Source organism: Odontesthes bonariensis, chromosome 16 (genome assembly GCF_027942865.1).
Source record: "Odontesthes bonariensis isolate fOdoBon6 chromosome 16, fOdoBon6.hap1, whole genome shotgun sequence".
Taxonomy (NCBI): domain Eukaryota; kingdom Metazoa; phylum Chordata; class Actinopteri; order Atheriniformes; family Atherinopsidae; genus Odontesthes; species Odontesthes bonariensis.
Window position 1 is genome coordinate 36,094,253 of NC_134521.1, and position 27,992 is coordinate 36,122,244.

The 27,992-nt window shown below is 42.0% G+C and overlaps 2 protein-coding genes across 2 annotated transcripts in view; one reads left to right on the plus strand and one right to left on the minus strand.

The window, feature by feature from the left end:
• Positions 1 to 22,539, plus strand: asl (argininosuccinate lyase). Its single transcript, XM_075487001.1, has 16 exons — positions 1 to 134; positions 325 to 519; positions 4,672 to 4,755; positions 6,608 to 6,664; positions 6,756 to 6,853; positions 6,947 to 7,024; positions 7,120 to 7,197; positions 7,299 to 7,351; positions 7,451 to 7,513; positions 7,626 to 7,740; positions 7,830 to 7,914; positions 16,369 to 16,428; positions 16,527 to 16,610; positions 21,102 to 21,182; positions 21,530 to 21,636; positions 21,822 to 22,539. Exons 1-16 carry the CDS (start codon positions 120 to 122, stop codon positions 21,964 to 21,966), a joined length of 1,398 nt encoding a protein of 465 aa, XP_075343116.1. The 5' UTR covers positions 1 to 119; the 3' UTR covers positions 21,967 to 22,539.
• ca4c (carbonic anhydrase IV c) overlaps positions 22,376 to 27,992 on the minus strand; it is a 10,199-nt gene continuing 4,582 nt past the window's right edge. The window contains exons 5-8 of the mRNA XM_075487002.1: positions 27,795 to 27,887; positions 27,649 to 27,715; positions 24,263 to 24,426; positions 22,376 to 24,033 (exon numbers count right to left, since the gene is read on the minus strand). Of these exons, the coding sequence (XP_075343117.1) occupies positions 23,845 to 24,033; positions 24,263 to 24,426; positions 27,649 to 27,715; positions 27,795 to 27,887 (513 nt within the window). The 3' untranslated portion in view covers positions 22,376 to 23,844. The remainder of the gene's footprint in view (positions 24,034 to 24,262; positions 24,427 to 27,648; positions 27,716 to 27,794; positions 27,888 to 27,992) is intronic.

Below are 27,992 nucleotides of genomic sequence, written 5' to 3' on the forward strand. Positions count from 1 at the left end.
ACACCAGCAGCTTCAGGAACAACCACCTCGCTGCTCCCGTTGAACAGTGACTCCCAGCGTCTTCCCAGCCAAAATAGCTCAGCAGATAAATACACTGCAGACAGCTGCTGTTGATTAAAATGGCAAACACCGAGGTAAGATTGATATGAGCAGACCGCGACCACAGCTGGGATTCACGCATTGTTTTGACGGCCAGCTGGACGCTAACCAAACAAGCTGTCAAACTCCGATGTCCTTTTCCACAGAGAGCAGCTAACCCGATCAACCCAGCACATTCCTGCCTGTGGAAGTTAAGGTTGTGCCTGTCTGTCTGTCTGTCTCCAGGGAAATAAGCTTTGGGGCGGGCGTTTCGTGGGAGACACCGATCCAATCATGGAGAAGTTCAACGCGTCCATCGGGTACGACCAGAGGATGTGGGATGCTGACATCCGAGGGAGCAAGGCTTATGTTAAAGCTCTGGAAAAGGCCAAGCTGGTCAGCACGGAGGAAATGGAGCAAATATTACATGGGATGGATCAGGTGTGAACACACGCGTTTTATTGAGAGCTGAACAGGTACCACAGGTCCAAGATGGCACTGTCAAACTAAGTGTGATTTCAAATCAAATCAAATCAAATGTATTTATTTAGCACATTTCATATACAAAGAATTCAAAGTGCTTCACATAAAATAAAAGCATTGCAGCAGGGAGTGGAAGAAGCATTAAAAATACATAAAAGAATATAAAGAGAAACAAATAAAATCATTTAAATGAATTTAAAAACAAGCAACAGTCCACAAAATTCAAAGATATCGTGCAGATTTCATGCATAGACACATGAGAAAAGAAATGTTTTTAACCTGGATTTAAAAATGTCTCCATTTGGTGAAAGTTTAATCTCCACTGGCAGTTTGTTCCACTTGTTTGCAGCATAACAGCTAAATGCTGCTTCTCCATGTTTAGTCTGGACTCTGGACTGGACCAGCTGACCTGAGTCCTTGGATCTAAGAGCTCTGCTGGCTTTATATTCCCTGAACATATCACAGATTGTAAACCATCAGCAGGCTTTTAAAATCTATTCTGTGACTGACTGGAAGCCAGAGTAAAGATTTTAAAACTGGTGTGATGTGTTCGGATCTCTTAGTCCGGGTTAAAACTCTAGCAGCAGCGTTCTGGATGAGCTGCAGATGTTTAATGCTCTTTTTGGGAAGTCCAGTTAAAAGAGCATTACAGTAATGTAGTCTACTGGAGATGAATGCATGGATGAGTTTCTCCTGGTCTTTTTGGGAGAGGAAACCTTTAATTCTGTTGATGTTTCTGAGATGGTAAAAAGCTGCCTTGGTGACAGCTTTGATGTGGCTGCTGAAAGTCAGATCTGAGTCTATCAACACTCCGAGGTTACCAACTCGGTCAGTGATTGTAAGGGCCTGAGTCTCAAGATATTTACCAACGCTGACCCTCTTCTCTTTGCTACCAAACAGAATGATCTCAGTTTTGTCTTCATTTAATTGTAGAAAATTATCTCTCATCCAGGTGTTTACTTCCTCCAGACACTGACACAGTACGTCTGCTGGGCTGCAGTCGTCCGGTGACTGAGACACATAAAGTTGTGTATCGCCTGCATAACTGTGATAATTGATGTTAAAGTTCTGCAATATCTGACCCAAAGGGAGCATATACAAGTTAAACAGAAGAGGTCCGAGAATTGACCCCTGGGGGACTCCACAAGTCATGGCCACTCGCTCAGATTCATAGCTGCCAATTGTAACAAAATAACTCCGGCCTTCTAAGTAGGACCTGAACCAGTTAAGGACCGCTCCAGAAAGTCCAACCCAGTTTTCCAGCCTGTGCAACAGGATTCTGTGATCTACAGTATCAAACGCAGTGCTGAGGTCCAACAGAACCAGGACTGAAACATTACCAGTATCAGTATTCAACCTAATGTCGCTTAACACTTTGACCAGAGCTGTTTCAGTGCTGTGATGACGTCTGAAGCCTGATTGAAAGACTTCCACTTTCATTCAGAAAGTCGTTGAGCTGTTTAAATACAACTTTCTCAATAATCTTAGATATAAAAGAGAGGTTAGAGACAGGTCTGTAGTTGTTCATCATAGAGGCGTCTAGAGTTCTCTTCTTTAGGAGTGGCTTAATGGCAGCTGTCTTTAGTGACTTGGGAAAAATGCCTGATGCCAGTGAGCTGTTAACTATTCGTAGGAGATCACTTTCTACTGAGGTAAAAACAGTTTTTAAAAAGTCGGATGGTATTATGTCCAGAGAACAAGTTGTTGATTTCAGATGCTGAACTGTTTCCTCTAGGATTTTTAAATCTACAATATTAAATTGTGACATAACGTCAGAGTTATTTCTAGGTTTTAGACACAGATTAGTTTTCTTGTTTGTCTGTGTTGCGTGAATGTTTTGTCTAATCGTTTTGATTTTTTTGGCTAAAAAAGTTGGCAAATTTGTTGCATTTCTCAGTGGAGAGGAGGTCTGGGTTTGACTGTTTAGGAGGATTTGTGAGTTTTTCAACCATAGCAAACAGAGTTGGAGAATTGTTGACATTCTTATTAATCATTTCAGATAAATGCAGCTGTCTGGCCTTGCACAGCTCATTGTTATAACTACGCAGGCTTTCTTTGTACAGCTCATAGTGAATCTGAAGCTTTGTTTTCCTCCATTTACGTTCAGCTTTCCTGCATTCTCTTTTCAGGTTTTTGACCGTAGTGGTGTTTCTCCATGGGGTTTTCTGTTTGATCAAGGTGCTCTTGATTCTTATCGGTGCAACAGCTTCCATTACATTCAAAATGTTTAAGTTGAAATGATCCAGCCGTCCTTCAACAGACTCTGCGCTCATTGTTGGTAACATAACTATGGCCTCCCTAAACTAAGCACTTGTTTTCTCATTGATGTACCTCTTCTTAACTGAGAAGCTGGTTGTTTGAACATTCTGAGTAATATGTAAATCAAATAAAATACAAAAATGGTCAGACAAGGCCAAATCAATAACCACAACAGAAGAAATATCAACACCTTTAGAAATGAGCAGGTCCAGAATGTGACCTCGAAGTTGGGTAGGTTCTGTTACATGCTGCCACAAACCAAACATGTCCAGCACAGAAGAAAATTCTTTGGCAGTACCATCCGTCATATTATCCATGTGAATGTTAAAATCCCCGGTCAAGATAAAATGGTTAAAATCAGTCGAAATAACAGACAATAATTCAGAAAATTCATCAATAAAACTTGCACAGTATCCTGGAGATCTGTAAATGATTAAGAAAAGGATTTTAGGAACACCCTTTAAAATAAAACTAAGATATTTAAAAGAAGTGAATTCACCAAATGAGATCTCTTTACACTGGAATGTATCTTTAAATAAGCCCCCCCCCCCCCCCACCTTTCCTACCATTTCGGCATTTATCCATAAAACTAAAGTTTGGGGGGGCTGCTTCATTAAGAACAGTAGCACTTGTGCTCTCTGTTAACCATGTTTCTGTCAGAAAAATAAAATCTAAATTGTGTGAAATTATGAAGTCATTAACTAACAGTGACTTATTAGACAGAGATCTAATATTAAGTAAGGCTAGCTTTGTGGAGTTTACACTGGTCTCTGTTGTATTCTGAGTTGTACGTGGTACCGTTAACAGATTAGATAAATTCACCCAGCAGGTTGACTGTTTTCGATTCCTTCTTTTACTAACTAAAACAGGAATCCTATTGGGTCCCAGCTTGTTCTCAGAACAGCTGTCAGAAGTCGGACTTCTATTGCAGGGACCCTGAACACATCATGGCATGCTATCTTTGTTTTGAACTCTGGATGTTGTGCTGCTCCTTGAACATCCTGCACATCCCCTCGTGCCCTGCTCTGCCAGGACAGATGATGTAAGAGGAGGAGGAGGGGGTGCCCTGCGTTTCTCGGTTGATGGTGGTCGCTGGAGTCCTGGCTGGGATAGAGACATCCTTTGGAGACCTTGGGTGATGTGGAGTAAAGGGTCTGGTGAGGGGGGAGGGCTGGGGGTTGTTTGCCTCGCTGCTGTGTCCTTCAGTCTAATCTGTACAGTCATGTTTGGGTTTGCCGTCCCAACAGCATGACGTAAATGTGCACCAAGTAATCTGCATCCAGTTCGATTGGGATGCACGCCATCAGGTCTGAAACGCTCCTTACAGTTCCAAAAGATATTAAAGTTATCAATGAACTTAATCCCATGGGCGATGCAGGCATTTGACAACCATGTGTTCAGGCCAAGAAGTCTGCTGAAAAGTTCAATTCCTTTACCCACAGTAGGAATGGGGCCAGAAATGGAGACCCGGTGTGCTGCATAGTGACACAGTCTCTCCAACAGCAGAGAAACTAATCACCGATTAGTCACAAACCTGAATGCATGTGTAGCTACATGCATTGCTGAAATGTGCCGTGGTGCAGGATTCCTGTGTTGTGCTGAGTTTGTTGTGAACAATAGTGTCATCATGTGACAGCTGCTAACAACTGCAGCTCCTCTTTTATTCAGGTCAGTGTTCAGCGCCCCCTCTCCCCCATGTTTCCCCCTTTCAATGCAAGCCACATTAGCTAAACAATGCAACACAACCAAACATGTTGTTTAGATTTCTTTAATCTAGTTTTTTTTTTTTAAAGTTTAAAGCAGCCCGCTTAGTTGCCATTGGGTGACACAGTCCTCCTTTTTGTCCTGCAGGTTTCTGAAGAGTGGTCTAAAGGTGCCTTTGTGATCAAACCTGGAGATGAAGACATCCATACAGCGAATGAGCGGAGGCTAAAGGTGAGGTTTGGCTTGTCTGCCCCCCATGAAACACAATCTTTTCATGTATGTGACACAAACCTGCTTGGGAAACTGTAAGCATCTGCATTTACTTAAAGGGGAACTCCGGGGCATTTGAAGCGTGTTTCCATTGCTAGAGGTTGTCAAATACTGCTAGTAGGACACAGAGAGGTCCAGATCTGTGCTCCCTGTGTGAAGATCGCTCTGTCCGCACAGCATGTCATGCGAGGCTAATACATGGTGGCTAAGGGGCAAGCGCTAACCCTTCCACGTAAAACAACAACTTGCACACAGCAGAAACGTCACACCACTTTATAACCCATCCGACAATAAAGTCACAAGCCTTACCATCAAAACCATATGCATGGTTCTCACATTACTGGCATGGGGACGTTACAAAACAACTTTATAAACAGCATGTCACTCACCGGCTGGTTGTAGGCTCGCGCATGTGAAAGCCCAAAAGAGTCGATGGACGATAATCCCATATACAAAACAATTATATTCTCTAGAAAAACTACGTTCAAGTATTTAAAACATTACAACAATATTACTGGGCATGTATTGTTGTAATGTTTTAAACACTTGAACGCAGTTTTTCTAGAGAATATAATTGTTTTGTATATGGGATTATTCTTCATCGACTCTTTTGGGCTTTCACATGCGCGAGCCTACAACCAGCCGGTGAGTGACATGCTGTTTATAAAGTTGTTTTGTAACGTCCCCATGCCAGTAATGTGAGAACCATGCATATGGTTTTGATGGTAAGGCTTGTGACTTTATTGTCGGATGGTTTATAAAGTGGTGTGACGTTTCTGCAGTGTGCAAGTTGTTGTTTTACGTGGAAGGGTTAGCGCTTGCCCCTTAGCCACCACGTATTAGCCTCGCATGACAGGGTGTGCGGACAGAGCGATCTTCACACAGGGAGCGCAGATACGCATCTCTCTGTGTCCTACTGGCAGTATTTGACAACCTCTAGCAATGGAAACACGCTTCAAATGCCCCGGAGTTCCCCTTTAAGCCTTGTCCTTAACCTATATAACTGCACCACATTTTCACAATCAATGGTGGACGTGAGGACAGTTGATGAAAAAGAGCATAGGCTTCGCTGCTGCCAAGACAGACTACAAACTGAACTCAAACAGAACAAAGGATTAAAGAAGCGCCTGACTTTAAAGTGACAGAAACAAACAACATGCAAGAATCTGCCACTGAGGATATATCCTGAGGGAGGTTGGTGAGGTGGGACTCGGCACTCAGATGACCACATAATTCCCGTGGTATGTTATGTTTATTACTGCGATTAAAGTCCATGGAAAGACAAAAGCACACAATGAATCGATCCTTCTATTATTTTGTTTGTACGATGTACCCACATCAGTGATATAGATCTGTTTTATTTCCCAGGAAGCTTTTAAAATCAGATCCATGAGCTACACAGACGGACACGTTTCCCAGAATGAATATTTACGTTGTTGTCTGTTTTGAGATTGTGTAATTAATACATTTCTTTTTTTCCCCAACAAATGCTCAGTAGCACACCACTGATTGTATAGTAGTGTAACAGAATATTGTATAATCGTATAAAAAGTATTCAAAAACAACTTCACTGTTTACTCCCGTTTGTTACTTAAGTAATTTCTAAAGAATTGATATATTTCAGAAACTTACAGGAAAAATTGTACGCAAAAAGTATCAAGTTTTGAATAAAACACTGCTGCTTTTGCTCTTTTTTTCCTCTCATAAAGAAAAATGAGTGTTTTAACTCTTTTATGCTGTTGCCCTGGAGACGGGGCTTTGCTGATGGCTCTTATGAGGGACGTCTCTGTCATATTGCTGCCTGTGTTTTCAGGAGCTGATTGGTGCGCCTGCAGGGAAGCTGCACACTGGCAGGAGCAGAAATGATCAGGTTTGTATTGATGTGATTATATTTCTCGTTCAACAGTAAGGACAAGCCGAGGGAGTATTTTAAGACTGTGCTGCGTGTTCTGGTTTACCAGGTGGTTACTGACATGAGGCTATGGCTGCGCGATGCCATCACCACCCTGACGGACAGTTCCCTGCAGCTCGTATCTTCCATGGTGGAGCGGGCAGCGGCGTAAGAAAAACACACGTACAGGCACACGAAAACACGGCTTCATCTGCAACGCCGCTTTATTAAAGTGGCCTTTGTTGTTCCTGTTTTAATCAGGGAAATTGACGTCCTTTTTCCCGGTTACACCCATATGCAGAGGGCTCAGCCAATCAGGTGGAGCCACTGGATTCTAAGGTGATGATCGGAAAGCGAAATTTGCAGGGGTTGTGGCGCCTTTTAAAGTTAGACGGTGTGTTGTTCATGTGAGTCTTCCACTCCTCCCTCCCCAGCCATGCTGTTGCTGTGAGCAGAGATGTTGACCGGCTTCTGGAGATCAAGAAAAGAGTAAACATCTTACCTCTTGGAAGGTATGCCGTGAACACACCCACTGTGAACACACCCACTGTAAACACACCCACTGTCTGCTGTTCCCACCCCAAAGTAACCAGAGTGAATGCTGCTCTTTCAGTGGGGCCATTGCTGGGACCCCTCTGGGCATTGACAGGCAGCTGCTGCAGAAAGGTCAGACCTCTCTCAGTGTTGTCGTCTCTCACCTGCAGCTTTTCTGTTGATGAATCATGTATTTAAAACTGACACATTTGTTCATGGCTGGCTTTGTAGAGTTGGGATTTGATGGCATCAGTGTAAACAGCATGGATGCCACAGGCCAAAGAGACTTTGTTGGTATGTAAACAATGCGTTTCAATCAGCTGTCCTTCATAAGTTGATCTGAGTAATCAGTGCAAATGAAGAATTTTCTTCTTCCTTTTATTTACTCTCTCTTTTTTTTTGTCAGCGGAGTTCTTGTTTTGGGCTTCGTTGTGTTTGACCCACCTCAGTAAGGTGGCCGAGGACCTCATGCTCTACAGCACCAAAGAGTTCTCCTTCGTCACACTCTCTGACGCCTACAGGTCCGTTTGTGTTCTTACTTTGGGACTGAGTAGCTTTTTAGCTAATGTTCTTCGGGCTTATTCATTCCCATTTGTATTTGTGTGTGCAGCACAGGCAGCAGTCTGATGCCCCAGAAGAAGAATGCTGACAGCCTGGAGCTGATCAGGAGCAAAGCAGGTCGTGTCTTCGGCAGAGTAAGACATTTAAAAAAAGAAAAAATCCTCTTTATATCAGTTAGTTCGAGGGTCGTCTTTCATATTGATCGCTAGTACTTTCTGTGTTTGTTGCACAGATGGAAAAACTTTTTGTGGGAAACAGGAACATTTAGAGGGGCCGCAGGGAGAAATGCCCCTTGCACCTTTTCAGTAGGCATCCTCCACTTTCTACAGTCCTAAAATAACATTCTTCTCTCAGATAACTCTAACTTTGATAGAGCAGGTTATATAGTGGCCCTTTGTTTAAGTTTGAGCTCATTTCAGTTTTTTTTTTATATATGCCCCAAAATGTCAATATTTTTCTTCCATAATTTTGACCTATAAACATAAAAATGCATTTCTTTACACAACATGCTTCATTTCAAATTCAATTTAACGTGAATCAATGTGACGGTGTGAAATGTTTCAACATGTATTTCCCTTAACTGAAGGTAGGTTTAAGATTTATAATAAATGCGTAGATGATATTCCTGTTTCTTTGACACGGAGGGCAGATATCAGGGCAATTTGAATGCCTTCCATTTACAATTGCTCAGTGATATAGATGAATAGGAGGATGAGGCTGATTGGCTGGATAACTGGACCAAAGCAGTGACGATGGATTAAGAAAGAGGTGTATTTGACAGTGTGGTAAAAATGAAGTGACAGGACGAACAGTACAAACACCAGTCAGTCAGTACAGATGAGAAGGAACATATCTCTTACCTTTGACATTTAGGCCCAATCCCAATTCACCCCTTGGCCCTACCCCTTACCCCTTCCCCTCCGTTTTGCGCGTTCACGTGTAGGGGTAGTGTTGTCCCAATACTCTTCCAAAGCCCTTCCCCTTAACCCTACCCCTCCGTTGTAGCCCTTGAAACGGAGGGCTTCGGCCAGGCAGACTCCGTTTGAAGGGGTATGATATATTTCCCAGAATACAACGCGACTACCGGGAGATCGTGAGTCTTTTTAAAAATGGCAGAAGCAAGAGCACCACACGAATGTAAGTTCTTCTATCTTTTTGCCATAATTTAACTGTTTTAACCGTTTTAGGTTGTGATAACTGGTGTATTGTGTGAGTTTAACATGGTGGCAATGTGTAGTTATTTTCTGTTATAAACGCACATGGGAAAAGTCGCTATTTTACATGGAGTAATCGGTCAATGCATGTGAAGGTGCTGTGAAAGAGTTGTCGTTTTTTAAATTGTAACGCGAGTATTTACAAGCAATGTAGTTGGTTAACCATAGAGAAGTTCCTTTTGAGCGTCATTTCGCTACCTATTATCACAAGTATTCATATACGTGACTGATTCACAGGGACTCAAGCACAAACAAAGAGCCTGATCAGGTTTAGCGCCGAAAACGAAGATCTGTTTCTAAAGTCATCCCCAAAAAGAAGTAGGAAGTCCAATCCCATAATGGATTACCTGATACAGGAGAGCCTGAAGGAGCAGAAGCGCCACGAGCAGAAAACGGAGCGCTTTTTAGCTCGGTTTGAGCGCATGATAGACAAACTTTACGGTGAGTTGATGCGCCATGCACCTATTGTACACACAGCCACCACTACCGCATTCTGAAACACCTTTTTTTTTTATTTTTTACAATGGATGAAAGTGCATGCTATAATGTCATATCGTGTCTTGTTCCCCCAGAACATCACTGAGCCCATGCAGCACCTCCGATGCGCCGAGCACCTCCGCTGTTCCTGCTCCGGTCATCTCGTTCTTGATGATTGCACTGTTGCCCGTATTGCGGCGTATAAACTAAAAAACCAATACAAACGCCGCGGCCGGCTAAGACATGGGGTTTTACTACTGAAGACGCGTCACGCAGTACTATTGCACAAATGGTGTTGTTTATTGCTCCATCTCACAAGCTTGTACATAAAAGACAGACACTTACTTCCTTTTGATGCATTTCACAAGCCGTGCAAGGATGCCTCTGACAGTGCAGTTAATATTATGCTTACGTTTACGGTTACGTTTACGTTTACGGTCAACAAAAAGTTTTTCCCCAAGCTCACCCAGCCGCCATGATCCAAGCTCATCCCCTCACAGCTGAGCTCACCTGCTCATTTAAAGGAAAAACACACCCAAAGTGCCACCCAACAGATACCGGCGACAGCCTCCTGCTGACGTCATGCATGTGCAAACAAAAAATAGAATACAAAATAAAACAACTCAAAATCAATGTATGGCTCCTACATTCCGGCCCCAAATTATTGCAAGGTAATAATTCACCACCACCACCACAACCTTGTAGGAGACACCAAAATGCAGAGTGAACATACAAGTCAAGTCAAAGTAAAAAGAAAAGCCAAAAGTTCAAAAAAAGAGGTTTATGACTGAATGTCCAAATAATCCAAAAAGGTCTTCACTGCTCTTCTGCTTCCTGCAGAAGGCAGACTTTGGTTATCGGCCTGTCCAAACAGCTTGTTTTAGTTTTAATCCGTACACTTCGAACCAGTCCATTTTTATCCGGAACAGCATTCACAATTCTTCCTGTAATCCAAGCACTGCGAGGTGCCATATCGTCCACCAGCACCACGATAACCTTCTGCAGCAGAGCGAAGTCCAGACCTTTCACCAAGTGAGTGTGCTCCATGTCGCCTCCCAGAAACTTGGACTCCTGGATCAGCTGCCACCATTTCTCTGCCGCCGACTTGTCTGCCTCGGCGGTGGGTCCGGTGGGTCGGTAGCTTTCACTTCTGCTCTGACGAGCCATAAGAGCCGTGGCTCGGTAGCTCGCTCCTCCTGAGGGATAGTAGCGAGAACTGTGCGTCAGTTACTGATCCATTTATTGAGCTTAAATCCACCTTCAGTTTGCACCTTGACCTGATGAACTCTGGCCTCAACATCTGCCATGAGCGCCACAGGTTCTTTGCGGAATTTCGCAAGGACTCCCACCAGCAAACTTGTGAGGTCTGGTCCTTGCAGAAGTTGAGAGTTCAAAGATGTCCCTTGAAATGTGGCACCGCAATCAAAAACCACCCGCAGTTTTTTCTTTGTTGGGTGATACACCCCATGGTGCGGTATGTACCACAACCTTTCGTCACAACGGGCCAACTGCTCAGTTGCAACTCTCTCCGCAAAGCCATTAGCCAGCATCCCCGACATAAATGTGGTGTAGTCAGAGAAAAAGGATGGATCTTTATTTAAATGTCTTTTAAGGCCCAATGCACACTGTACTGCAACTGTCTTATTGTTTCGCAATTTGAGGCATCTTTTTCTTAATGGCAAACCAATGCTGTAATGACCATCAGTGAGCTTGGCAGACTCCAAGACAAACTCGATGAAGCGCTGATCTTCCCTTGACAGACCAGACTGCTCATTCTGCAGGGTCTCGGGGAAATCCACTTTCAGCTGCTTCTCCCAAAGCTCATCAAGCCTCGCCACAGAGATTCTATTGACTGTGATATCTGGCTGAAAACATTGTTCACTGATCTGGCAGTCTCCTCGAAGCGGGCCAGTCACAGACCAACCCAGGATGGTCTTAGTAGCATAGGGGCCTCCATCCACTGCACGAATCACCTCCCACGGTTCCAGAGCTTGAGGTACATTAGTGCCGATCAGAAGGTCTACATCTGCGTCAATCTCTGGGATTCTTATATGTCTCAGGTGTGGCCATCTTTGGAGGTCTTTTGAGTGTGGTATGTTCCCTCGATTTACAGGCATGCTCCTTTGTGTGAACATCTCGGGTAAGCCACAAAAGGTGTCAGAATCCAACCCAGCCACTTCCAGATCAGTCAACATGTAGCTGTCCACCACCTTTTCTTGTCCCATTGTTCTGAGGAGTATTCCCAGCTTCTTACCAGTCAGATTCAGCCGGTTCATTAATCGTTCTGTGCAAAATGAGGCAGTACTCCCCGGATCCAAGAATGCATATGTGATGACAGTCTCCTGTCCCCTTTTGGACTTCACCTGGACAGGCAGAATAGAGAGAGCACAGTCCTGTTTACCGGCCCCAGTCAAGCCACTGGACTGCACAGAAACCACTACACCTTCTCTGGCCACTTCCGATCCATCATTAGCTTGAGTTGAGCTCTTTTGTTTTGCGTTGGAGTGGATATGCAACAATGTGGGGTGCTTAAGATTGCATACTCTACACAACAAACGTTTTCTGCAATCTTTACTCATGTGCCCAATGCACAGACACCCAAAACACATCTTATTTTCCTTCAAAAAAGACATCTTCTCATTTTGTGTCCTTTTGTCCAAGAGAAGGCAAATATCCAAACCATGTCCAGCTCCACAAAACGGGCACACTTTACCATGTGAGCTCTCCTTATTGTTTCCAGGATCAAATTTCTTCTCAGGTGCTACAGTCGTGGCAAAACTACTGCCTCTAGCAGTTAAGCTAGCCTGAGGTTTTGCCAGTCTTGTGTCTTTTCTTCCAGTCCCAGGTGTATCTTGTATGTTTCCAAAAATCGGGTCACTTGCAATTTTGACTTGCCTCTCCACAAAATTCACAATGTCAGGAAATGTGGCTCGATGATGGAACTTCTCCTGAATATCACAGGCCACACTCCTCCACCGATCCCGCAGCTTATAAGGCAGCTTTTTCATGATGGTTTGCATATTTGTAGGCACGTTCAAGTCACTTGCAGTGGCTCCCATCGAGTTACAACATTCACGCAGCAGCAGACTGTAGGCCTGTAAAGCCTTGATGTCCTCAGCCTTAACGATCGGCCATAAAAGCACTTTATCCATGTAGGCGGCAGCCACTTTGAATGGGTCACCAAAATGCTCCAGAAGTAGTGACTTTGCCTTGGTGTATCCATGGGAAGATGGCAGATATTGGCAGCTTCTGACCAAATCCTTGGGCTGACCTCTAGTATATTGCTCGAGGTAATACAGACGGTCCTTGTGACTCTGTGTTCTTCCTTCAATGTTGTGCTCAAATCCTCGTATGAAAGTTTGGTACTGCAGTGGATCTCCATCAAAAACCTGCAGATCTCGCTAGGTAAGAGGAAAAGTGACTGTTGTTCAACCAATAAAGATGTTATTTGATTTTGCCTCTCCAAAACAGTGAGAAAACGCTGCTCCGAATTATTCTCCATTGCAGATGCAGCTGGGTCCAGCTGAAGGTGAGGACGTGATGGATGTAATGCACCTTCAGGTGATGCATGCAGACCAGCTCCAATCCTAGCAGTGGGCAGAGTGGGCAGAGCAGTCACAGCAGTGGGCAGACCAGTCACAGCAGTGGGCAGAGCAGTCACAGCAGTGGGCAGAGTGGGCAGCTCCATTTTGTTGTGCGTCTTGGGCCTCACAGCAGCATAACTTGAGGGCAAAACAAGATCTTCAGCCCTCATGGTCGATGGCTGTGTGGTGAGCTCAGGCACAAACGCTGCAGCATCAACATTTAACTGCATTCTCTTGCTTTCCTTCAAATAGGAGTTCATCCCATCCGACCTAGCAGACCTGCGTGACACACGAGACCCTTCTGAAGCTTTTAACACGCTCACCTTAGCCATGGAAGCTGCCAGCTCTATATCCAGCTCCTCCTTCTTTCTTCTCAAGAGTTCCTGCTGCTCCTCCATTTTCCTCCTCAGTTGTTCCTGCTGCTCCTCCATTTTCCTCCTCAGTTGTTCCTGCTGCTCCTCCATTTTCCTTCTCAGTTGTTCCTGTTGTTCCTCCATTTTCCTCCTCAGTTGTTCCTGCTGCTCCTCCATAGCATGCTTCTCCCTCAGCAGCTTCTGACGAGCCATAAGAGCAGCTGTTTCAGCCTCAGCCCTCCACCTGGCTGACGATGTAGAGGACAAAGATTTGCTCACCCCTGTACTGCATTTCTTTGATCTCCCGGATACATTAGATACACTGTCACTTGGTCTAATGTCATCTTCAACTGTGTTATCCATATTTTCATTGTTATTTGAAACAGACCCCAAACATGGTGCAACAGCATCCTCTGCTAGTGCATCTGGGACATCTTGCATATCAAACAGCCATTTATTTGCTTCCTCCACAAACGCAGTCTTATGTTCTCCAACACTGTGAAACCATGTGTTTTGGTTTTCTTGTTCTTCCGGCGGGAGCATAGGAATCACAACACCATGAAGATGAGTTGCTTCTAAGAACAAACTTGAAATATTTCCAAGATATGATTTTACCCTTTCAGCATTGTCAGCACTTTGCATTAGGCAATTAATTTCTTTTATTACACCTTTGATCTTTCTTACTTTAGCTTGGCGCTCTTCTTGGAGCTTTTCCAATTTAAGTTCAAAAGCTTTGGGTGTAAGTTTTGTTTGTCTCTTCTCACTCGTTTCATTTCCAACACTTGACTCCATTTTTTTTTTTTTTTTTTATAAATCACAAAATTAATCCAAAAAACACATCACAAAAATAGCTGCTTTACTGACCACACAGCGCCTGTGTTTCCACGTGAACAATGTACAATGCGTTGTCGTTCCCTCTAACTTTCCAGTGGAGCTAAGCTAACTCAACCCTAGTCTTCTGTGCATACTAGCAGTGGGTATTTATGTACCTAAATACCGATAGTCTCGAACCAGACTGACTGTCTGAACCAGAACTACGGCGGTACTCCCAAGCACAAAGCTTCACCCGCTTGACACACGAAAGAAAAACTGCAAAAGTCCCAAACAAATAAACCAGCACATCACCTTATGTGAATATACCGCTTAGCCTAGCAGGGAATACATTCATGCATTGACAACAAATCTAATCCAAAATGTTTACTGTAACTTTCAACGGAGGCGAGTATGATGACAAAATGAGTGTAGTAGCAGCAGTATTGTGAATGAATGGGAGTCTAGCGCGCATTCACGTCTATGTTTGTAACTGGGAAGGCGATCTCAAACATCCAGCGTATCCCGACATTACACTTAAATCTGCGCTTAAACAAAACTTTTTTTGTTGACAAAATATTGCGGCGTATAAACTAAAAAACCAATACAAACGCCGCGGCCGGCTAAGACATGGGGTTTTACTACTGAAGACGCGTCACGCAGTACTATTGCACAAATGGTGTTGTTTATTGCTCCATCTCACAAGCTTGTACATAAAAGACAGACACTTACTTCCTTTTGATGCATTTCACAAGCCGTGCAAGGATGCCTCTGACAGTGCAGTTAATATTATGCTTACGTTTACGGTTACGGTTACGTTTACGTTTACGGTCAACAAAAAGTTTTTCCCCAAGCTCACCCAGCCGCCATGATCCAAGCTCATCCCCTCACAGCTGAGCTCACCTGCTCATTTAAAGGAAAAACACACCCAAAGTGCCACCCAACAGATACCGGCGACAGCCTCCTGCTGACGTCATGCATGTGCAAACAAAAAATAGAATACAAAATAAAACAACTCAAAATCAATGTATGGCTCCTACAGCCCGTTTATATTCATATTGTTTATATTCATACTGTTTATTGTCCATATTTGCAGCAGACACTTTAAGCTGTTATTTCTGAAAACAAGCTGCCTTACCAGTCTGTAATTTGAGCCTAATAAAAGAAATTAAGGACAAAAGGTTTGTGAGCATGATTATCACATCAACATCATATTAACGACTGGAACGGATATTGGTATGAAGAGATTTATTATACAAGGGATAACAAAAAAATTGGGGTACATGTTGTGGTCCAATGGGCAATAATTTGTAGGACGACCCGTCTGCTGGAAAGAAAAACATGGAAAGATCAGGCTTTCATCCTCCCAAACCAACACATTGATAGCACACACAATGCAGTGCATTTATTTAAGTCATCAAATCTGAACCTGGTACAAAGAAAACCGCTTCAAAAACGCATTGTTTATTCCAAACGGAACGAGGCGAGTAACAAAGGCTAAACGTTAGCTTATGTTTTCAGCTAGGTTAGCCAGGTTAGGATACTACTCCAGTCAATAAATCAGCAAATCCAACGAGACAAGCAAATTGTTTCTATATTACACGATATCACAAATGTACAGTTAGAAGCACTTTAACACACACACACATTATCATATTCACACGCCGGCTCTGGAAGCTACCAGCTGCTCACTCACACACGTTATTTGCATTAATTTCTCATTCTACATACCGTAACAAGATCCAGCAATGCTCCCACATGTCGAAGACGCCTTCGCCTGATGGCACTCCGTCGATTCGACGCAGATATTTCTAAAAATATCCGAATAGCCCAGGACAGCGCGAACACCACAGCACCGGTCATGTTTGTTTACTTCTGGCTAAAGCTGTCGCTTTTGGTTACGTAACAACTGACGGCGCGGACTTATTACGTTCGTGAGTGTGAAGTGCTGTCCCAATTCGAAGGGGTGACATTCCTAGCCCTTCGCCTACCCCTACGTTTGAAGGGGCGAGGGGTAGGGGCGAGGGGTAGGCGAAGGGGTAGAAAATAGAATTGGGATTGGGCCTTAAACTCTCGCTGCCTGACAGATTTTACTACTTTCTTCTGAGATTAGAACTCTTGGTTTACTTGTGTTTTATTTTGCATTTCAGTGTGCGGGATTCATGATGACCCTGAAAGGCCTGCCCAGTACTTACAACAAAGACCTGCAGGTATGAAACTACATCTGTACTCTGTGTCATTTCAATTCACAAGACAAAAACCAAAACAGATCTGTACACTTTCTCTTTGACTTCCCTGTCTGTCTCAGGAGGATAAGGAGGCCATGTTTGAATGCTTTGACACTGTTCATGCCGTGCTGCAGGTGACAGCTGGAGTCATGTCGACTCTTAAGGTCAGAGTTCACTCCTCTTAATCTTCTAAAAGTAATTAATAAAGGGTTTTGTATCTGTTTTTCTAGTTACGGGGGCTCAGTGGTGAGAGTGGGTAGTCCAATAACCTGCAGGTTGGCGGTTCGATTCCCACTCTCACTGCTCAAAGAGATTGGTGAACTGACAGCCGAGGTGCCCTTGAGCAAGGCACTGTACCCCCATGCTCCACGGGCGCTGTGAATGGCTGCCCACCGCTCCACTGTATGGCATCTGTCTCCTGTGCGTGTGCATGTGCAGGTGCCAACCTGGATGGGTCAAATGCAGAGGAGTAATTTTGTGTATTTTGTGTGACAATGACTACACGACAATAAAGTAATCTAATATGTTATCTTATAAAAAGGGACAAAAATCCTCTGAATTCTTCCAACATTGGGCAAGAAAACCATAAACAACAATAACTGAACAGGTACTTTGTAATCCTGCACCAAATCTAAAGGGTTTCTGTTTGCCATTAAAAGGCTGAGGATCTTTTGCCAGAAAGAATCTGTTTTTCCTTTATTTTGGGGAAATTTGGATGCTGTTGTCACATTAAAAAAGAAAAGAAAAACACATTTTAAAAACAAGCTTGGTTGCACTGATACACATGCTGGAAACTTGTGATTGTGGAGACACAAATGCCAGGGCTTTGTTTTGGACCTTTGGTTTGGTTTAGGTTCCTTTGGGTTTTTTTTGGACCTTTGGTTTTGTCTTGGGGCCTTTGGTTTTGTTTTGGGCCTTTGGTTTTGTTTTGGACCTTTGGTTTTGTTTTGGACCTTTGGTTTTGTTTAGGTTCCTTTGGTTTTGTTTTAGACCTTTGGTTTTGTTTAGGGCCTTTGGTTTTGTTTTAGACCTTTGGTTTTGTTTTAGACCTTTGGTTTTGTTTTGGACCTTTGGTTTTGTTTTAGATCTTTGGTTTTGTTTAGGGCCTTTGGTTTTGTTTTAGACCTTTGGTTTTGTTTAGGGCCTTTGGTTTTGTTTTAGACCTTTGGTTTTGTCTTGGGGCCTTTGGTTTTGTTTTGGACCTTTAGTTTTGTTTTGGGCCTTTGGTTTTGTTTTAGACCTTTGGTTTTGTTTAGGGCCTTTGGTTTTGTTTTGGACCTTTGGTTTTGTTTTGGGCCTTTGGTTTTGTTTAGGGCCTTTGGTTTTGTTTTAGACCTTTGGTTTTGTCTTGGGGCCTTTGGTTTTGTTTTGGACCTTTGGTTTTGTTTTGGGCCTTTGGTTTTGTTTTAGACCTTTGGTTTTGTTTAGGTTCCTTTGGTTTTGTTTTGGACCTTTGGTTTTGTTTTAGACCTTTGGTTTTGTTTAGGGCCTTTGGTTTTGTTTTAGACCTTTGGTTTTGTTTTAGACCTTTGGTTTTGTTTTGGACCTTTGGTTTTGTTTTGGACCTTTGGTTTTGTTTTAGACCTTTGGTTTTGTTTTAGACCTTTGGTTTTGTTTAGGGCCTTTGGTTTTGTCTTGGGGCCTTTGATTTTGTTTTGGACCTTTAGTTTTGTTTTAGACCTTTGGTTTTGTTTAGGGCCTTTGGTTTTGTTTTAGACCTTTGGTTTTGTCTTGAGGCCTTTGGTTTTGTTTTGGACCTTTGGTTTTGTTTAGGGCCTTTGGTTTTGTTTTGGACCTTTGGTTTTGTTTTGGACCTTTGGTTTTGTTTAGGTCCCTTTGGTTTTGTTTTGGACCTTTGGCTTTGTTTTGGACCTTTGGTTTTGTTTTGGGCCTTTGGCTTTGTTTAGGTTCCTTTGGTTTTGTTTTAGACCTTTGGTTTTGTTTAGGGCCTTTGGTTTTGTTTAGGTTCCTTTGGTTTTGTTTTAGACCTTTGGTTTTGTTTTGGACCTTTGGTTTTGTTTAGGTTCCTTTGGTTTTGTTTTGGACCTTTGGTTTTGTTTTAGACCTTTGGTTTTGTTTAGGGCCTTTGGTTTTGTTTAGGGCCTTTGGTTTTGTTTTAGACCTTTGGTTTTGTCTTAGGGCCTTTGGTTTTGTTTTGGACCTTTAGTTTTGTTTTGGGCCTTTGGTTTTGTTTTAGACCTTTGGTTTTGTTTAGGGCCTTTGGTTTTGTTTTAGACCTTTGGTTTTGTTTTGGACCTTTGGTTTTGTTTTAGACCTTTGGTTTTGTTTTAGACCTTTGGTTTTGTTTTAGACCTTTGGTTTTGTTTTAGACCTTTGGTTTTGTTTAGGGCCTTTGGTTTTGTTTAGGGCCTTTGGTTTTGTTTTAGACCTTTGGTTTTGTCTTGGGGCCTTTGGTTTTGTTTTGGACCTTTGGTTTTGTTTTGGGCCTTTGGTTTTGTTTTAGACCTTTGGTTTTGTTTAGGGCCTTTGGTTTTGTTTTAGACCTTTGGTTTTGTCTTGGGGCCTTTGGTTTTGTTTTGGACCTTTGGTTTTGTTTTGGACCTTTGGTTTTGTTTAGGGCCTTTGGTTTTGTTTAGGGCCTTTGGTTTTGTTTTGGACCTTTGGTTTTGTTTTGGACCTTTGGTTTTGTTTAGGTCCCTTTGGTTTTGTTTTGGACCTTTGGTTTTGTTTTAGACCTTTGGCTTTGTTTTGGACCTTTGGCTTTGTTTTGGACCTTTGGTTTTGTTTTGGGCCTTTGGTTTTGTTTAGGTTCCTTTGGTTTTGTTTAGGTTCCTTTGGTTTTGTTTTGGACCTTTGGTTTTGTTTTGGACCTTTGGTTTTGTTTAGGTTCCTTTGGTTTGGTTTTGGACCTTTGGTTTTGTTTAGGTTCCTTTGGCTTTGTTTTGGACCTTTGGTTTTGTTTTGGGCCTTTGGTTTTGTTTAGGTTCCTTTGGTTTTGTTTAGGTTCCTTTGGTTTTGTTTTGGACCTTTGGTTTTGTTTTGGACCTTTGGTTTTGTTTAGGTTCCTTTGGCTTTGTTTTGGACCTTTGGTTTTGTTTTGGGCCTTTGGTTTTGTTTAGGTTCCTTTGGTTTTGTTTAGGTTCCTTTGGTTTTGTTTTGGACCTTTGGTTTTGTTTTGGACCTTTGGTTTTGTTTAGGTTCCTTTGGTTTGGTTTTGGACCTTTGGTTTTGTTTAGGTTCCTTTGGTTTGGTTTTGGACCTTTGGTTTTGTTTTAGACCTTTGGTTTTGTCTTGGGGCCTTTGGTTTTGTTTTGGACCTTTGGTTTTGTTTTGGGCCTTTGGTTTTGTTTTAGACCTTTGGTTTTGTTTAGGGCCTTTGGTTTTGTTTTAGACCTTTGGTTTTGTCTTGGGGCCTTTGGTTTTGTTTTGGACCTTTGGTTTTGTTTTGGAACTTTGGTTTTGTTTTGGACCTTTGGTTTTGTTTAGGGCCTTTGGTTTTGTTTAGGGCCTTTGGTTTTGTTTTGGACCTTTGGTTTTGTTTTGGACCTTTGGTTTTGTTTAGGTCCCTTTGGTTTTGTTTTGGACCTTTGGTTTTGTTTTAGACCTTTGGCTTTGTTTTGGACCTTTGGCTTTGTTTTGGACCTTTGGTTTTGTTTTGGGCCTTTGGTTTTGTTTAGGTTCCTTTGGTTTTGTTTAGGTTCCTTTGGTTTTGTTTTGGACCTTTGGTTTTGTTTTGGACCTTTGGTTTTGTTTAGGTTCCTTTGGTTTGGTTTTGGACCTTTGGTTTTGTTTAGGTTCCTTTGGCTTTGTTTTGGACCTTTGGTTTTGTTTTGGGCCTTTGGTTTTGTTTAGGTTCCTTTGGTTTTGTTTAGGTTCCTTTGGTTTTGTTTTGGACCTTTGGTTTTGTTTTGGACCTTTGGTTTTGTTTAGGTTCCTTTGGCTTTGTTTTGGACCTTTGGTTTTGTTTTGGGCCTTTGGTTTTGTTTAGGTTCCTTTGGTTTTGTTTAGGTTCCTTTGGTTTTGTTTTGGACCTTTGGTTTTGTTTTGGACCTTTGGTTTTGTTTAGGTTCCTTTGGTTTGGTTTTGGACCTTTGGTTTTGTTTAGGTTCCTTTGGTTTGGTTTTGGACCTTTGGTTTTGTTTAGGTTCCTTTGGTTTTGTTTTGGACCTTTGGTTTTGTTTTGGGCCTTTGGTTTTGTTTTAGGCCTTTGGTTTTGTTTTAGACCTTTGGTTTTGTCTTGGGGCCTTTGGTTTTGTTTTGGACCTTTGGTTTTGTTTTAGGCCTTTGGTTTTGTCTTGGGGCCTTTGGTTTTGTCTTGGGGCCTTTGGTTTTGTTTTAGACCTTTGGTTTTGTCTTGGGGCCTTTGGTTTTGTCTTGGGGCCTTTGTTTTTGTTTTAGACCTTTGGTTTTGTCTTGGGGCCTTTGGTTTTGTCTTGGGGCCTTTGGTTTTGTCTTGGGGCCTTTGGTTTTGTCTTGGGGCCTTTGGTTTTGTTTTAGACCTTTGGTTTTGTCTTGGGGCCTTTGGTTTTGTTTTGGGCCTTTGGTTTTGTTTTGGGCCTTTGGTTTTGTTTTAGACCTTTGGTTTTGTCTTGGACCTTTGGCTTTGTTTTGGACCTTTCTTTCTTGAAAAAAAAAAAAAGAAATTGTTATAGACTTTCAGCCTTTTTTCTTTCTTTTCTTCTCCTGTGTTTCAGATCAACCAGAGTGTGATGGAAGCTGCCCTCAGTCCTGACATGTTGGCGACTGACCTGGCCTATTACCTTGTGAGGAAGGGGGTGAGTGGTGCCAGAGCAAGAAGTAAAAAAAAAAAAAAAAAAATCCCCATTACTTCAGAGATGTAAACATTTTTGTTTTGTTCTAGTTGCTCAAGCTGCATGTAACTCGTTTATTGGTCATTTAGTCCTTGCTTTCATGGCTTCATTTGTAGCTTGTGTCCCGCTTCTGGTCCAGCTGCGGTCTACCAGCTGTTTTATTTATGGATTTATTTTGTGCACTTTCCAACCGCAGAAAGCTGTCTCTGTGTTGTTCTGACTTCTCTCTTCCCCTGCGGCAGAGTTCACACGGGGTATAACTCTGAAGAGAACCAAATGGAGGTGTGTGACTCTGATGTTCTGTGTTGCAGGTGCCATTCAGGGAGGCCCACGGTATCTCTGGCAAAGCCGTGTTTACAGCTGAATCCAAAAACATCGCCTTGAATCAACTCACTGTCGAAGACTTGACTTCTGTTAGGTGGCTGGCTTCTTCACAGTCCTACATACTCACAACCTAAAAGTGTATAAAACTGCAAACTGTTGTTTCAGTGAGCAGGACAGGGGCTGCTGTTTTTTCCTGCCATGCTCACAACACTCCCCCTTCAGCCATTTCTCTCTTGTAATCTCAATCCCCTGTCCTTGTCTTCTCTCTGTGTGCTTCAGCCCTCTGTTTGGAAGTGACGTATCCTCGGTGTGGGACTACAGGAGCAGCGTGGAGCAGTATAGCGCCCCTGGAGGCACAGCCAAGAGTAGCGTTGCTGCGCAGGTGGAACACCTGAGGAACTGGCTGAAGAAACTGGCACCGTGACTTCTGCCCTTAAGATTTTGAATCAGGTTTACTGCAACAATTTCTATAAGTCTGAGCTGTCAGACTGAGGTCAAAGTGAATTATTTTGTAAGCTGAAAACCACATTGCCTTTTGAAACATACTACTGTCTCCTCTTTAAGTGAACATGCCAGCCTGATGTGATCTCAGGATGTTTTGTATTGATCATGTTCAAGTTTTACCCGACCGTGGTTGACAAAATAAATAGAGTGTTGTTACTGACCGCTGCATTAAGACTGAGACCATTCTAATGATCAAACCACCTGAAATGATCTTCCTTTTAGCTAATTAAGTTCATTTCATTTCAATGAATTCAACTTATTAAATTGAAACTCTAGGATCCATGAAAATCTCAAAGCTAAATGAATCGTCCAAAGACAAACAAATCCACTGGTTTGCACTGTCCATTTATTGTTCATTATTATAAATCTGTTGTTACATTTCTCCCCAAATTCATTTACACACCTTGATTGCATGTTGATTATGAAACAGTACGTGAACAATGTCATGTATAAACAAAGTAAAGTATATCTAAGAAGTGCCTTAATAATCTGACACCATGTTTGATTGTATTATTAAAATAGATGAAGATGGTAGAAAATGTAAATGTAGCCGCTAACGCTTGAGGAAAAGTCATATATTAGAAAAAGGGAAGGAAAGAAAATCCTTGATATACTTCCCTAACTTTAGACATCATCACACTTCTGTTTTATTGAAGACTGAAGTACTATAAAGCCTTAATGCGTAGATATAAAATGAAAAGATCTGAGAATGACATCAAACATTAAAAATGTTGGCATTAAGGCCTTCTGAGTAAAAATATCTCCTTTACATGATGCTACATATTTACTAATTAAAAACCAAAGATTATAGAGTCATTCCTATTTAAAGCAACAAGATATGAGTCTGCATTAATGCAAGCAGCAGTGGGAAAACGGCATTAGCTCATCAGTATTTAACAGAAGACGCATCTGAAGCACATGAGAAAGCTTTAAGATAAATTGACATTTTGGCCTGATTACAGAGACACATATGAAGTAAAGGCTATTCTATTTTCCTCAGGGGTATATGAAATGCATTTTACTTGTTACATAACAAAACATCCACTACTTTTTGAGATATCTGTCCCTAAAGCACTAATGTGAATCTTGTGGTGGTGCCAGAGGAAAACTCCAGGGACTGAAGGAGTTTTCACACATGAACACCTGAGATTTTCGGATTTATGTGCAGAGAATTAGGTTAAGACTTCTTCTACGGGTGCTGTTCAAACCCGTTCACACAGCAGGAGATTTATTTGTTAGAGATGTGTTCTCACACAACAAGAAATACGAAGAAGGTAAGGGGGAACTCGCACTCGCTTGCCATAAATAATCCGGAGGATCACCTGCTGTTATTAAGCATCATTCCTCAAACAACCTGGAGATATATCACTAACTGGCTGGATAAACTCTGCAGGACACCCAAAGCAAATTGGTGATGGACATGTGCATTCCCTATGTGTATGATATACTTAAATGCATGAACAATATTCAGCATAAAGTTTGAATAGTGTGCCAACACTGACACAATGAGTCCTCTGATCCACAGAGCTAACTAGCAGAGCTGCTGCTGATCTGACTCGGCTTACTGGAGTTAAGATTATGAACATGGGATGATAGGTGTACACGACTGAGTATAAATGACATCTGACACGAGTATAACATCAACTGCATGTAGAGGTTGCATGTGTGCAAAGTGCATGGACATCAGTGTGAAATATTTCCCCACTGGGACACTTCAGAGGCTTTTTACAAATATGTCATGATCTCCCCAGAGTTGCTTTGCCTTTGTCGGTTAAATCACGTGAACACGGGTGCTGACTTAGTGCATCAGAGTCATTGTTGCAAGGATGACTGAGAAAACACTGAACCGCAAGTGGATCACACTCTTCTGGGCTGTACCCGACTTGGAGCAGTACACGACTCTGCCATCCAGAGGCTGTGTGGGTCTGAAGATGTCTGTCATGGGCAGTCCTGTCCAGAATCGGCACTGCTTAACTATGGCATTCAGCTGTGAAGCAGGGGGAAAGTGTTACTGACCGGGGAGAAACTCTGTCACATTTAGCTGCACTGATTGCTCACACTTTAGGCCTTTACTTTACACTCTGCTCCTCGTCACAAGAGACCTCAGTTTTATCGGGCTGTAACTGAGAAACATTTTTCTTGTGTCTCAAATCTCTAACAGGATGTCTGAGGCCTGCATATCAGAAGGCTGTGCAAAAGGTAAAGAGGTTGGTCACCTGTCCACTGCTGATGGACAGGGTCCTGTGAAACACGGTCCACGCGACCGCCTGCTCACACCCTGGCGTCGTCATGGAGCCCACGTAGCGGTAGTAACTGTGCAGGTCCTTAGCAACTGGGATGACATCACTGAGGCGGAAGTTTGGGATCACTGTGCTGCTGCCTTGACTCAGCGAGAAATGGAGAGAAGTCAAAGAGAGCCAAGTTAGGACTCAGTAAAGCTATTCTATGGATTCAAAATGTGAACTCTAGATTCAAGCTTGGACAGATTGAGGAGACAGAGACAGACGTTTTTACAGAAAAGATTTGGGTCATATTCTGCTCATTTTCTTTTCACTCATTCAGCTATTTTTGTGTCTCAAGCTTATTTATCATCTCCTTATTTTCAGTTTGTATCCATTTGTTAGCATTTCCATATCTTTGGTCATACCGATGATGGCCGTTTGCATTACTTTGTGGCAAGTTTAGGTTTTCTAGGAACTTTGTTTGTCTTTCTTGCCATTTTTTTTAGAATATTTTATTTTAAATTTTTAATAATGACATCACAATAAGACACAATTCAAACAATAAGACATACTTAAAGTAAAATACACTCACAACAATATAACAAAATAACCAAATGACAAGAGGGGCTGGGGGGGGGGGTATAATCCATAAGGATAGAAAAATATATATAAATCAAGAATATATCGAAAGACAGATGGTATCAGATTCTCTCATATATCTTGTCGAGTCCAGCTCGATAACATGACGGTCAGTCAATCCACTGTGCTGGTAGATTTTGCATATGCCTCAAAAATGGTTGCCATATTTTATTAAAAGTCCCACCTCTACCTTGCATCCAGTAGGTTATTTTTTCAAGTGTCACACATCTATTAATCTCACCCAACCACATTTTAATTGGGATGGGGGCATCCGATTTCCATTTTGTTGTAATACATTTCTTAGCAATTGCCAAAAGGACCTCTGTAAGTTTCTTACCATAAACAGTCTTTAGATTGGAATTTGTAAAGTTCCCTAATAAACAAATCTCCGGGTCTGTTGGAATCATGGTGCCATGAATGTCTGATAATGTTTCACAAACCCCCTTCCAAAAATCCTGCAACTTAGAGCATTGCCAGGTGGCATGGAGGAACGTCCCTTCCTCCATGCCACATCTGAAACAAAGATGTGATATATTAGAATTATATCTATGTAATTTTTGTGGGGTGATATATAACTGATGTAAAAAATTGAATTGTACTAGTCTAAATCGAGCATTCAGAGTAGAGGTGAGACCCCCCCTGCACAAATCATTCCATAACTGCCTCTCAATAGATATACCCAAATCCTTTTCCCATCTGATTCTGGAAGCATCCATACCAGATATAGTTAAAGTTGACATGAGTGCTGTATACACCCTTGAAATGATTTTATCTAATGGCTGATTGGCATGACACATTTCCTCAGCCGGAGACATAGACGGTAACTTCCAACTTCCTTTTTGATCAGTTCTTATAAAGTCACGAATTTGGAGGTAGCCAAAGAAATCTTTATTTGTCAATTTAAACTTATCTTTTAACTGTTGTAATGACATGAATACTCCCTTTTCATAACAGTGCTCCAGTCGGCAGATACCCTTTTCCTGCCAGGATCTAAAGCTACCAGACTGAAAAATCTTCGGTAGCAATCCATTTCCCCATAATGGGGACTTAGGGGAAAGAGAACCCTTTAGCCTAAACAGTTCACGAATTTTAATCCAAATTTGGATTGACTGAATTATTAACGGGTTGTCAGTTTCATTCTTAATAGATTTATTATCCCACTTATAAAGCAAATTTATTGGCACCTCCTCTTTTATCTCTGTTGTCTCAATTTTGAGCCACGACGGAGGAGCCTGCACATCAAACATCTGTGCCAAGAACCTAAACTGAGCCGCATAAAAGTAGATTTGAAAATTAGGGAGCCTGAGACCTCCATCCTCATATTGCAGCGATAACTTATCCATACTAAGTCTTGGTGGCTTACCGTGCCAGATAAACTTCCTAATTGTTTTTTTAAGAGATATAAAGAATGCGTTTGGGATGTGAATTGGGAGTGATTGAAACACATATAGAAACCTAGGAAGGATATTCATCTTAATGACATTAATTCTACCAAATAATGTGAGAGGTAAGTCCATCCATTTTCCTAAATCCTCAGTCACCTTCCGAAGAAGGCTAGGTAAATTTAGTTTAAAGAGGTTTTTGAGGTTACCATCCACATATATTCCTAAATATTTGAAGCCCTCAGGGGACCACTTGAAATTAGACACATTTTTTACTTTTTTGTGGTCAAATACAGAAATCGGTAAAACCTCACTTTTTTCCAAATTAACTTTGTACCCAGATATTGAACTGTATCTACCCAATAAGTCCTGAAGGCGACAAAGAGAATTTTCCGGATTGGTTAAAAATAAAATGATATCGTCTGCAAAAAGCGAAATCTTATGTATGTCCGTACCTATCTCAAACCCGCTAATATTAGAATTTTTCCTAATGGCCTCAGCCAAAGGCTCAATAGCGAGCACAAATAGGGCGGGACTAACTGGATCTTCCTGTCTGTTGCCCCTATAAAGCCTAAATGAGTCAGAGGTGATCCCATTGGTGACCACTCTAGCTTGAGGGGATCTATAAAGAGATTATATCAAATTAACAAACCCATCACCAAAACAGAACTTCCTAAGGACAGAAAAAAGGTATTGCCATTCAACCATATCGAAAGCCTTTTCGGCATCAAGTGAGACGGCTACACTCGGTATCTTTTTTTTATTAGCAATATAGATTATGTCAAGCAATCGTCTCAAATTATCAGTGGAGAATCTATTTAGAATAAACCCTGTTTGATCGGGATTGATCAGAAAGGGTAAATACCTTTCCAATCTCTTTGCTATCATTTTTGTAACTAATTTATAATCAGTATTGAGGAGTGAAATTGGTCTATAGGAAGAACATTTTAGAGGATCTTTTCCTTTTTTATGGATGACCGTTATAACAGCTTGGGCAAAGGAGTCTGGAAGACCCCCTTCTCTTCTACCTTGCTCGAGAACATCCATCAAAAGTGGTACTAGAAGATCTTGGAACTCTTTATAAAACTCAGATGGGAAACCATCCTCACCAGGGGATTTATTTCCCGGGAGTGATTTGTTGCCATTTTGTCTCACATTTTGGTTACTTTGCTTCCATTTGTAGTTTGCCTATCAAACGTGTCTCCCTTTGTTCATTCGATGCCTCTGTCTTGGGGATACCAGGAGCTTCTTGGATTCCCTGTGCCGAGTAAGCTTGCTGAAACATCTAAACTTTAATATAAATGAAGAAGCTCCTTATGTCACATCCACGTGTCCTTTAAAGTAGAAAAAACTCCATACCATTGTTTTGTACTTGGCCCAGAGCAGCAATTACATTGTCCAAATGAGGATGATCTTCTGTTGTTTCCTGCGAGGAGACATCATGAACGTTATGACATGTTTTAATAATGTGGAGTCATAAAGATGAAAATATCCCAAAGCTTTACCTCAAACAAGAAGGCGAGCAGAGCTATGCCGGCCATGTCGTGTTCTGCCTCTGCCAGAGAGCCATATGGCTCCTTGATGTGGACAATGTGCAGCTGTTCAGAGAGCAGGATGGAGTTAAAGTATGCAGGAGTACACTTTATACTACATTTTGGCTACTGTGAATTCTGCTTCATACAGTGCAGAAATGAATAAACTAA

Excerpts from the sequence above, each read along its gene's own strand:
- asl (XM_075487001.1), top strand. Across the intron at positions 7,514-7,625 it reads AGGCCAAAGAGACTTTGTTG|CGGAGTTCTTGTTTTGGGCT; the intron begins GTATGTAAACAA and ends TTTTTTTGTCAG. Across the intron at positions 7,741-7,829 it reads ACACTCTCTGACGCCTACAG|CACAGGCAGCAGTCTGATGC; the intron begins GTCCGTTTGTGT and ends TTGTGTGTGCAG.